At 46.2% G+C, this 12,367-nt stretch overlaps 1 protein-coding gene across 2 annotated transcripts; it reads left to right on the top strand.

Annotated features, from left to right (window-relative positions):
* Positions 1-21: 21 nt before the first annotated feature.
* LOC138847580 (neurofilament heavy polypeptide-like) lies at positions 22-11,844 on the top strand. 2 transcript variants are annotated; one of them, XM_070066732.1, is made up of 4 exons: positions 22-258; positions 720-909; positions 1,630-1,747; positions 8,808-11,844. In XM_070066732.1, exons 1-4 carry the CDS (start codon positions 191-193, stop codon positions 10,523-10,525), a joined length of 2,094 nt encoding a protein of 697 aa, XP_069922833.1. In that variant the 5' UTR covers positions 22-190; the 3' UTR covers positions 10,526-11,844. The 2 variants fall into 2 exon arrangements, with proteins under 2 accessions (XP_069922833.1, XP_069922832.1); XM_070066731.1 differs by having other exon boundaries at positions 23-909.
* The last annotated feature ends 523 nt before the right edge of the window (positions 11,845-12,367 follow it).

Raw genomic sequence — 12,367 nt, 5'->3', positions numbered from 1 at the left:
GTGGTAGAGGGTGGGAATCCTTGGCGGTAACCATGGCAGGGGGTATCACGGGCTAGAAGGGCATCCATTTATTCATTAGCTGTTCCTTTAGTGGTTGTGGGCCTGCATCAAGAAGATATATATTTTCTAAGAGTGAATTTTCATTCAGGAATTCCTGCGCAACATACCTGACAGCGTGCTGTCCTCAGGCATGCATAGCCAGTGGATGACAGCCATGCAGGGGCGCACTAAACAGCAGAAAGTCCATTCTCTCCAGAGGTAAGACCCCTTGTTCAAGGCTCCACCCTGGGACTTGGGGAAGGTCAAGAGTTATGCAGATGAAGAAAGGAAGAAAAGGAGAAGGAATGTCAGTTCTCAGTAATTCAGATATTCTCCAACCAGGGCTCTTCATGTAGCATACGTGGTTCCACTTCAAGCTCTGCCCCAAGTAGTTGTGTGCCCTTAGTCAAGTGACTTCCCTGCTTTGGATTCCAATGTCCTTTTCCTGCATAGAAGGAGAGTGAGGAGATTCTCTAAGGTTCCAGTTATTAATAGTGCTCTGACAAAATTAGCCAAACAAGGAGAAAAGGCTTAACAAAGTTGTCCCTGCCTCCCAACATGCAAAGACCCACACACATGTGTGCACATACACACACACACACATACACACACACAGAGGAAATTGTGCTTTCTTGGATTGTCCCCCATCCTCTGGGTATCATAACTCATCCACTTGTCAGACTGGTAGCTCAGCTTCCTGAAGGCAATCGCCTGCTGCTAAAGTACCTCTTTGGTGTCCTGGATCACATTGTGGCCAACTCTGAGGAGAACCAGATGACAGCGTTCAACCTCGCTCTGTGTGTTGCACCCAACATGCTGTGGTTGCCCAACCCTAAAAGACCAGAGGATGAGAGCCGGAACATGGGCAAGGTAAGGCATCCACTGCTTCTCTCCTCATTGGCCTCCATAAGGCATCTTTCTATTTACAAACCTTGCCCAGCCCCATGTCAGGAACAGAGCACAGGCTGGGCCTGGGAAGCATCCTGGAAATTCATCACTTACTGTGTGAGTTCTGAAAGTCAGGAGACCTTACTGAGCCATAATTTCTCTCTCTTTCTTTCTCTCTCTCTCTCTCTGAAATGCTCCTTACATTAGCGTTTATCATGGGAAAAAAGAGAATGCAGCTATAAAAGGGCTTTGAAACTCTAAAGTGCCGAACAAGTAAAAAGGAAGATGATTATTTTTGGCTCACCTACCAGATTGTTAATTTCCCGAAGCCAAGAATCCTGCTTTTGTTTCTTTGGCTCCCCAAACCCTCACCTTGCACCAAGCACAGAGCAAGCACCCTGTGCATATTTGACACGTGGAGGGATAATTGTTGTAGAACAAAATGAGCCAACTACTGACTGGCTGTGTGACCTTGGATAAGTCATTTAATTTTCCTGTCTCTCTTTTCATGTCAAATTGGAATAGTAAGAGTGTTTGAAATTTCACACAGCTGCTGAAAAACCCTTTTCTGGTTCTTTTGCCTGGTATCTAAGGGGCTTGGATTTTACCTGAGAGGAGACAAGCGGTCCTTAATTCTTGAGCAGCTCCTCACAGTCGGGCTCCCTTCCAGGCCTATCCTCTGACCACAGGCCTTGCCCTCAGGTGACCCAGCTGGTTCAGTTCCTGATTGAAAATACTCCTGAAATCTTTGGAGAAGATATCCCTGTGCTGTTACTGAGAGCTCAAGCTGAAAGTGCCAGTGGTGCTGAAGATAAACCAGGTAAAAGAGAAGCTCAGTATCCCTCAGGGCCAGGGAACTTTATCTTCAATGCATGGTGCACTGAAAAAATATGCTAGACTGAGATCAAGGAGAGCAGAACTGAGTGCTAACACCAGCTTCATCACTCTACGGTGTTGGGAAAGGCCCTTCTCTCTGCTGAGCCTTTGCTTCTGACATGTGAGCAATTGGGAAAAAGCACAACTACCACCCAAAATGGAATTGCATGGTGATTTGATATGTGGAGGGAATGTGTGTCCCAGAGAAGGCATTTTAGCCCCATCCCTACTCATTTTGCTTCTTCCTAAAGGAAGTGATGAGAAGTGCTGTAACACAGATAAGCAAAGGCATAACTTTGCAAAGGACGCTGCTCCAACAGGCAGGGAAGCATGAGTAGAACAGGCTCTATTTGTTTCTGCTGGGAACTACGGGCAACAGCTGAGGGAGTGCTGGTAGCAGAGTGTCATCAGCTGGTGGTCAGCCCGGGTGCCTCAGAAATGGCTCTTATTTCTGACCATGGCTGGTCCTGGGAGTAGAAAAGGCTATAGAGTTCATCTTCTCAACACATAGACATGCCCACATAAGCACAAACTAAAGCAGCATAGATATCACAGGGAGCAGAGGCTTCAAAAACATCATGGAAAATGAAATCAGAAGATAAGTTTATTTTGGTGCAAAAATGTTTGAAATCCATACACATGAAGGGTCTTAAATATGTTCATGGAAATGTGTATTATGAAAACACTATACAGACATTTCACAAATTTTTCTACCAAAATAAACTTGGATTTTCATTCCACTTTTCCACAGACCTTTTGAGATACACTTGTACGTCCTGAACCATTAAGTCCCATTCCCATTTAACCTATGCCTATTAGAACTTGTAAATTTGCCTTCTCAGCTCAGCTTCTCCCTTTTCTGTGGTCTCATCCTTATGCTGTGATACCCACGCTTGATTTTGCCCTAATAGTCACTATGCTCTACTTCCCTTTCTGGTACATCATTCAGAACATGGCCTGGATTTGAACTCCAGCTCTGAAACCTCCTGAGTATGTTACCTAGGGCAAGTGACATCACCTCACTGAGCCTAGGTATCCTTGTCTGAGAAATTAGGAGAAAGATGCTAATGCTGAGGTGTGAGCATTTTTAATTGAATGAGAATAAAGTAGCTGATGTAGCCTGGGTGCTAGAAGGGGCTTAGTGGAAAGAGAATTGTCTCCTTTCTCCTCCTTTCATGCATGTATCAGATGCTATTCTGAGTGAAGAAGAGAAAGGGTTATCATCACAAGGGCTGGACTTTAGGCTCCCATACCCAGTTATACCACTATCTTTTTTGTGTGTGTATTTTGCTGAACTGAACAAAGGTTAGGGCTTATTGAAAAAGATATACACACAGCTTTGGGAAAAAGCCGACCCTTCAAGGAGTTAGAGCCTATGTCTCACAGACCTATTATTCCAGAGAAGTTTAGAGCTGGGAATTTCCTTAGAGTTTCTAGGAAGAAAGGAAACTTAACTCACCCAGAAAATCAATGGTTAGTTCCAGTGCCCAGGAAGTGCCATCTCCCTCCAGGGAGACCATGACCCTGTCCCTCAGTGTCTTTATCTCTTCCTCACTTCTTCCTCCCACAGACTTGGAATGTATTATGTCTCATGATTTATGGGATGCACTTAGCTCTGTGCGGTTGGCCTAGCCCACAAAGCAGAGGTCATGGTGGGACGGGGGCATACTGGAACCCAAGAAAGAGAGAGATATTAATAGTGCTTGGAGGCTTGCTTAGCAGTGTGGGCAGGACCTGAAACATGCTTTTGCCTGCCTATACCCAGTATATCACTGAACCCAATACCCTGGTTCTGACAAAATCTCATGGTTTACTCCTCCAGTTCTGATGCCACCCTCACTTGGACTCCACATACCTTTCATATGATTGCCTCTGTGGCAACTACTATAGCACCACAAGTTCCTAGACAAGGGCTTGGATTCCATGCTTCTCCAGAAGGTGGCCCACATTAAGTTATCTGGGGATGTCCACAGAGAGCAATATTACCTGTCAACCTCCTCAGTCCCTTTTACCTTCCTAATTAACCCCCAGACAGCTCTTGTTCCTAGTGGTCTGGGCCATCTTTCGTCATCTCTATGGCTATACTTACCTTGCTCTTCAAGTTAGACATACCAACCAGGGTCAATGTCTCATCTTCTCAGTTCTGTCAAGCATGCCATCCATCTGAGAGGGACCAGCAACTATTATTGTTCCCAGGGCCTACCTGCCTTTGAAACTGTAACTGTGTCCTGAGGAAGCTGAAGATGGTATCAGTCCCACAGTGAGAAGACTATGGAAGCCTAGAGTATGCTGAGCACCCACACATCCACTAAATAGAAGTAGTGAAGAACTAAAAGAATATTTTTGAAGGGGCTTCTGTAACCAAGTCACCTGACTGTAGTTGATTAGCCCAGAAGGACACCCAGAAAGCAGCAGAAAACCCATCTGGAGATGCCTGAGAAATTAATCAAAACAGGGACTGCTTTTGAAGTAGAATGCCTGGACAAGGAAGGACATAACTGCACTCAGAACACTTGCTGTTTGGCCCCTGGGTAGGGGAAGGTTAGGATCAAGACTTAGATGCCCTGAAGAACCAAGCACTCACTCTCAGATGATGTAGTGTGCTATAGACAAGACAGGCCTCTGGAGCCTACAGATGTGACTCCCAAAATGGAGTCGTGTGACTCTGAGCCAACAGTGACATCCCTAGCCTTCCTTAATAGTATTTTCTATACTACTGTCCACATGAACTGGATCAAGAGTGCTTCCAGCATGTGTGCTTTTTCTTACTTAAGTCAATCCCTGCTCTCATCCCTGTTGTGGAGAGCCAGATGATTCTTGATTTAGTCCAGTACTAGTGAGACCCTAAGGTATCAGGTAGCCGAAACCTTTCATGAAACCCAAGGTACTATGAATGAAATTGTCATCTGATAAGAAGGAGGAATGAGGGCCATAGAAGGAGAAGCGGAAATGATGCAGAGAACAGATCAGGAGCCAATAACATTGGTGCTTGGTTCAGTTGGGTTGCTGCCTCAGTTTGGATCTTTGCTGCAAAACTAGAATTCTTTTGAGCTATTTCAGAAGTTTTTGAGGTCTCACTGTTTCTTCCTGGTTTCTGGGACTTGCATCGAATAATGATGGCAAAGTGACTTCCTCCATAATGACTGGAAGTTTCTGGTAGAAAGGGCGTCTCTCCAGGAGTACTTGAATTTAGAGGGATGAATCAGGAAAAATATCCTTAATCTCTCTTTTGGCTATACAGGGAGAGGTAAGGAGGGCATTTTCAGAAGCCAGAAGGAGTGTCTGAGGGATTTGGGTAAGTAATGGAAATGACAGAGAAGGTGATAACAGAAGAGATCCTTGTAATGTGGAAAACAGGAGAAGAAAGGACATAAGGCCTATTGAATCTCCTTCATGTAAAAGCCTCCCATAAGGGCTTCCCTGAGCCCAACTAAATGTGAGAGCACAAAGAGGAGGGGGGTACCTTACTCTTTGCTGTGAGCAAGGAAGCCAAGCTATTGGGATATTAGGTATGAAGCCAGAAGCGATAAAGAGACCCAGAGAGAAGATAGAAAAGATCAGAGAGACAGCCTTGAAGACACATTGTTCCCATAGCCATCAAAATAATGAACAAACAGAGAATTGAGGCTAGAATTCCAGTCATTACACATGCTGAGGCTCACAAACACAAAGAACCCTGGTTCTTTGTGGGCCCAATAAATAGCAAATAAGCCCTTATTAGCCTTCCTCCTACTCCTCCCAGCCAGTAGAAGCCAATACATTGTACTACACATATTCCTGAAAAACAGCCAAGGATCACTGGCAACAGAGGCTTAAAATTTCAGATCATCTGAATCTCCCTCTTTCCATTGGTCATTCGAAGGTAAATATCTTCTGTGGGTTATTGCATAGAATTAATAGTAAAAAATTATCCACCAGTGTGCTAGGTGGCTCTGCATCTGCTGTCCCAATGTGCTCTTATCATTTATATTTTCTGAGACAGCATGTTTTGCAAAGACTGAATGTCACTAACAAAATATTTACCCTGTGATGGGAGACTGGTGAGAGGTCATGAGGATGCAATGCAAACACAGCCTCAGGCTCCAGCACCAGGGCCTCTCCCATTTTATCCATTGTTCTCCCCCATACCCATGCCAATACTCAAAGTTAGTTCACTGCTGTACTTTCATAGTTCTCTCTTCCTACTACACTGTGGCTCTGCCCTCTGTTTCCTAGAAATTTCTCAGTTTTTACCAACATCCAGTGTGAATGCCAGTGTTACCTGGAGATCATATCAGAAATATCTTTACTTTTTTTGTTTACTTGTAAACAACTCTCTTCTTATTGGAATTGAAGTTTGCTCATCTGGAGATTGTGAATAATAATCTCCATCTTGCCACCATATATGAGTAGTGAGAGTTGAGTTCTAGAAAAGAAACACTTGTTAAAATCTATCCATGATGGGTCAAGTATCAAGGGTGTAGAAATAAAACAACCATTTTCTTTGCTCTGAGAAAGCTATCAGTTTGATTGGAGGATTAAACGAAAGACAACCAAGAAGGCAAAATGTTGTGGAGGTTGACTGGGTCAGGCTTCTGAAAGCTTCAGAAGTTTCTAGAAAGGAGTGAAAGTCAAAAACCAGTAGAAGCTACTGCCAGGAAGATATCTTCACTTCCTGACTCTCAAGCAATTTCTTTTAAGATTTATGTTATTTATTTGAAAGACAGAGTTACAGAGAGAGGCAGAGCCAGAGAGAGAAAGGTCTTCCATCCTCTGGTTCACTCCCCAAACGGCTGCCATGGCAGAGGCTGGGCTGATCTGAGGCCAGGAGCCAGGAGCTTCTTCTGGGTCTCCCATGTGGGTGCAGGGACCCAAGGACTCAGGCCATCCTCTGCTACTTTCCCAGCTGCATTAGCAGGGAGCTGGATCAGAAATGGAGCAGCTGGGACTAAAACTGGTGCCCATGTGAGATGCCAATGCTGCAGGCCGGGGCTTTAACCTGCTGTGCCACAGTGCCGGCCCCTCCCCAATTTCAAAACAGGTTCCCTTCACTGCAAGTCCTCTCACTGCTGGGAGGTTGGGTGGGGGTTAAGCAAACTCAGGTAGTATCTGAGGTCCACTATTTTAGGCATTCAAGCTTTGGCCTATTCATTGGGGAATCTGGAAGGTCAGGCTGCCCATAGTCTTGATCATATCTAACTGACAGGCAAGGTGATCTATAGTGAAAAAGCAGTGGGGCAGGAGGAAACCACTGAACTGAGGAGATGGGTACTAGATCTAGCTCTGTCTCTAAAGCAATATAAGCACCTCTGGGCTTGTATCACCAGTTAGCAGGGCAACTTGAGCCATAGCTCATGGTTTTTTTTTTAAAGATGTATTTATTTATTTGAAAGAGTTACACATAGAGAGAAGGAGAGGCAGAGAGAGAGAGAGAGAGGTCTTCCATCCACTGGTTCACTCCCCAGTTGGCCGCAACGACTGGAGCTGTGCCGATCGGAAGCCAGGAGCCAGGAGCCTCCTCCAGGTCTCTCATGTGGGTGCAGGGGCCCAAATGACTTGGGGCATCTACTGCTTTCCCAGGCCACAGCAGAAAGCTGAATTGGAAGTGGAGCAGCCGGGACCTGAACCAGTGCCCATACGGGATGCCGGCACCTCAGGCCAGGGCTTTAACCCACTGTGCCACAGCGCTGGCCCCAGCTCATGGTTTTTAACTGTACTCTCATTACCCTGAGCTCCTCAGAAGTACTTTATGCACAGTGAGGGGCCATAGGAAGGTAGGCAGGTGACTCCATGGGTTGGAATCTTCAACCTTAATAACTCTGCTTTGCATTGCTTGCTTTCTTTCTTTTCTTTCTTTTCTCTCTCTTTCTTTCTCTCTCTCTCGTTCGTTCGTTCTTTCTTTCTTTCTTTCTTTCTTTCTTTCTTTCTTTCTTTTTGACAGGCAGAGTTAGTGAGAGAGAGAGACAGAGAGAAAGGTCTTCCCTCCACTGGCTCACTCCCCAAATGGCTGCTACGGCCGGCGCGCTGCGCTGATCCAAAGCCAGGAGCCAGGTGCTTTCTGCTGGTCTCCCACGCGGGTGCAGGGGCCCAAGCACTTGGGCCATCCTCCACTGCCTTCCTGGGTCACAGCAGAGAGCTGGACTGGAAGAGGAGCAACTGGGACAAAATCCGGTGCCCCAACCGGGACTAGAACCTGGGGTGCTGGCGCCGCAAGGCGGAGGATTAGCCTAGTGAGCCGTGGTGCTGGCCTGCATTGCTTTCTTAGGCATCTGTGTGTAATGTTGTTGGAAGCAAAGCTTCTGAGGCTATACTATGACTACTGATGATACTTACTTTGGCTTTACTGTGCTATGGGTTTAATGTGCAAACTTAAGTGAATTCAACAACCATTCCAGGCTTTTTGGCTATCATTTCCTCTTCACAGACTGGATGGGTGGGCCCACACCTGTGAACTCCTACCTCTCTGCCACTCAGGACCCTATCATCATTTTCTCTCTACTAGGATTTATGTTTGGGAAGATTTTGTCTCCCAACGAAGCTATATTTATTTGTAATCCAATTTTCCACTGTTTCATTACTCAAAGACATATAACTGCCAGTCAGAGCCTCTGATCAGCATAAGATAACCTGTGCTTCCTAGACAAAAAAGAATTATTATTTGAATGAAGCTGTGGTGCAGTCTTATTGTGGGCAAATGTACAATTTCCGCTTCTTACAATATTGGAAATTGCTCCCCACCCCCTACTGCTCTTAGATGTCTGGGTTGGCATCCACAACAGGGGAAGCATTGGTTTCTAAGATCCCCTTCTAGCTTAGCTATGCCTGGGAGTACTAAGAGAATAATAGATAGGAGTCTGGAGGAAGGATTTACTGCTGCATGCACTGGGGCAAATGGTGGCAAAGACTATGCAGGCAAAGCCTGCACCACCTTTCTTGTTGGAGAAGCCATTGTGGCTCCTCTGTTGCTTCCCATCTGCTGCTTCCTCCTTCTCACTAACCCATTCTGCCTGAATCTTTATTTGCAGTGCTGAAGACCATAAAAGGATTTTATGAGTTTCAGTTTCAGAAGGATGGAGACAAAGAAGCAGAAGCCCAGAAGGAGGTTGAAGAGGAGGCCTTGTCTGTCCTGGAAGAGACACAGACCAAACCTGCCCAGGGGAAGATCAAGAATCAGGCCCAGTCCACAGAAGCACAGACTGAACTTGCCCAGGAAAAAGCCAAAGGACGAATACAGCCTGTGAAAGCACAGGTTGAACCAGTTGATGCAAAGGCCATGCTGGCCCAGGTGCAGGCCAAGCTGGCCAAGGCAAAGGTGCAGCCAGCCAAGGCAAAGGCCAAGGCAAAATCCAAGATGACTGTGGCACTAGCTGAACCACTTGAGGTGCAGGCAAAGTCACCCAAGGCAAGAGTCAAGCTGGCTCTGGCACTTCCTGAACTGCCTGAGGTACCTACCAAATCGCCCAAGGCAAAAGTCAAACTGGGCCTGGCACTGACTGAACCAGTTAAAGCACAGGCAAGGCCACCAAAGATAAAGACCAAGATAGCCCTGACACTGGCTGAACCAGCTGAGACACAACCTGAGTCAACCAAGGTGCAAGCTGAGCACACTGGGGTACGTTCTGAACTGTTGGAGGTACAAGCTGAAGCACAGGGCGAAGCAGACGAGGAACAGGCTAAAGAGCCTGATGAGCAAGCCTGGAAAGCTAAGGAGCAAGAAGAAGAGCAGACTGAGGCACACGTGGAATCTGCCAAGAAGCAAGCAGAACCTGCTGGAGCACAGGCCAAACCAGCCCAGGAGCCGGCTAAGGAACAGGTAATAACACAGGATGAACCAGCTGAGAAGCACCCTGAACCTGCCAAGCAGCACACCAAACCAACTGAGAAGCAATCCCAAACTGCCAATGAACAGGCTGAGGTGCAGGCCGTGCAATCTGGGATGCAAAATGAACTCACTGAGGTCTGTTCTGTACCATCCCAGGTGCAGGCTGAGGCACAAGTCAAACTACCTGAAGTGCAGAAAGAAGTACAGGATGAGCCAGCCAAAGAGCAAATTGAGGCACAGGCCACACCAGGTCAGGAGCAGGTTGAGGTGCAGGCAGAAGCAGCTAAGGAGCAGGTGGATGCATGCAAGGAACAGGCCAAGCCAGCCAAAGATCCAGCCAAACCATGCAGGGAAGAAGCTGAGCCAGAGGAGGTGCAGGCAGAGGTGCAGGTTAAGATGAGTGAAGTTCCAAAAAAGAAGCAGGCTGAAGCAGCCAAGATTCAGGGTGAAGCAGATATGGTACAGACTGAGTTGGGTCAGGCACAGGCCAAGTCCACTAAAGAACAAGCCAAAGAGCTTGAAGCCCAAGTCAAGCCAGCTGATGTACAGCATAAACTGGGTGAACCATCCAAGGTACAGGCTGTGCCAGCGAGCACTGCCCTCTCACCATCAGAATGCATGGTTCGCCCCAAGGAATCAAGCCAAGCACGAAAACACAAACATTTACATTGTTCTCACCCCCCAGGTCAGGGCAAAAATGAGCATCTCGTCATTAGAGATGAGTCTGAGGCACCAAATAGTCTCCTCCAAGAAGAGGTAGATGAAACAGGCCAAGGAGCCCTCGCAGGCACCTGCTCAGAAAGCAGAGCAAGAGAGAGCCCAAGTCGATGCCTGCGTTCAGGGTTTGCCTTGTTCCGCTCTGCTACCCAATGGTGGCCTTCTAAGCGATCTAAAATCACAGCTGACCATAAGGACCTTTAGAGGGGCTAACAGTCCATTTTCTCCTTAGAATGAGTAGCTTGGGGGAGAGCCCCATCATAGTCTACTCCCACTACCTAAATAATTTAGGAGGGCTAAAACAACCATTTTACTCCAATCTTCCTTTGAATTTCATCCTTTTCCCTCCACACTGCCTTCTGTCCCCCAGTGCCCCACTTATATTACCATTTACATTCCCCAGCCACCTGCCCACTCACTCCCTACCTACCCAATCCAGGAAATTTGGGATTATCCTTCATGAACACCTGGAGCACACCCTTGTCTTTATTGGTTGTCATCTTCCCCCAAGTGGCTGATGACATTTAACTTCAGTGATTTGGTCAAACCAATGCAAGGAATGAGAATAGGAAAGAAACAGAAGTCATTTTCCCCTCTTGTGACCTCTTTCCCCCAAAACCTATCATCACCCCAAAACCACTTTGAACTTCCCAGGGACCCTTTACCACATATGTAACCTGAACTTCAAAGAAATCCATTCTGATTCACATCTCATTTTCATGACTTTATATATATTTAAAAAATCAATCAACTCCTCTCAAGTACCCTTTCCTGTTAGCTCACTTTCCATGGTCAGCTCAGGAACCAGTACAGGTGCACTCTCCTCACAAATGAGACCTCACTTGTCCCAAAATGAGCCTGACCAGTGCTCTCAAGGATTTTGATATATTGATACCCCTTTTGACAATTTAAACATCAAGGGGGTCCCCATCATTTGATCTTCACCAATAGGTCCTGTTGATGCTACCTCCTACATATCTCTTCTATCAGCCCTTTCCTCCCTGACCCTACAGTCTTCTTTCTGGCCCTCACTGTCTGTCCTCTAAATAATTGCTACAGCCTACTCACTGGCTGCCTGGACCCTTCTCTGTGTCATGGTTGTCTACATTGGCATCAGAGAATCCATCCAGAAACTTGCAATTGGCTAAAGTCCATACTTCTTCATATTTCAAGCTTCCTCTACCTCATTTCAGACTTCCAAGATACTAGATCTTTTATCCATACATACCTCCGCTCATCCAGTTCCCAACTGCCACTCCACCACTCAATTCCTCCTCTTGATAAAAAACAAATATTTTTTCCTCTGTCAAGTGTTATCTCTACTGTGAAACTTTTCTGTACCAGAGTTAGCCACCATCACACTCAATCTCCAGCTGTGTTATTTACCCCTAGAATAGAAGTTGTTCTGTGGTATTAAATGAATCGAGTGTGTGTTTTGTTCCCTTGATCTTTATTTATTGTGATCACCTAATTTATCTGTGAACTCCCAGTACCCAATGTTGTGGGCATGTAGAATAATTCAATAAATGTGTGTGCATAATGAAGGACTCTGTGTCGATCTTGAAGACCAACGGGGCTAGTGGACACTACAGGAAGGGGGCTCTTTGCTAGTAGGTCGTTCTGGGAGTGGAGAAAGATGATTTAAAGTACAACGTTCTATGGTGGGACCCCAGTACCATTTGTTATCTGCATGTATAAGTAAAATAATTACCACCTTCCCAATCATCTTCCCTCGTGGTTGGGAATTCCAGCCCTATCCGTCTGTCCCCGCACTTCCACACAAAAGAAGCCCACTATACAAGATTGCACATAGGAGTGGGAGGAGTTGTTACTTTTCTGCCAGTGCTGAGGCCATAGCTAAGATACAATGAAACTACATTGGGTGGGGGGAGAGGAAGGAAACCAGGCCTTCAATAGACCATTATCTCAAGAAGACTGAAAGCCCTTTCGTGCTGCCACTCCTGGCCTCTTTTCTTTTCTTTTTAAAAATTTATTTATTTTATTCGAAAGGCAGTTGTAGAGAGAGGGGGAAAGAAAGAGACCGAG

Source organism: Oryctolagus cuniculus, chromosome X (genome assembly GCF_964237555.1).
Source record: "Oryctolagus cuniculus chromosome X, mOryCun1.1, whole genome shotgun sequence".
Classification (NCBI taxonomy): Eukaryota; Metazoa; Chordata; class Mammalia; order Lagomorpha; family Leporidae; genus Oryctolagus; species Oryctolagus cuniculus.
Note: the sequence above shows the minus strand (reverse complement) of the source record. Positions and strands in the feature narration are given on the sequence as shown.

What these genes read in the sequence shown, in the direction of transcription:
- LOC138847580 (XM_070066731.1), top strand. Translation starts at nt 598, where the DNA reads ATGCAAAGACCCACACACATGTGTGCACATACACACACACACACATAC. An exon ending in AGAGCCGGAACATGGGCAAG is followed by an intron (nt 910 to 1,629) that starts GTAAGGCATCCA and finishes CCTTGCCCTCAG; the next exon opens with GTGACCCAGCTGGTTCAGTT. An exon ending in TGGTGCTGAAGATAAACCAG is followed by an intron (nt 1,748 to 8,807) that starts GTAAAAGAGAAG and finishes CTTTATTTGCAG; the next exon opens with TGCTGAAGACCATAAAAGGA.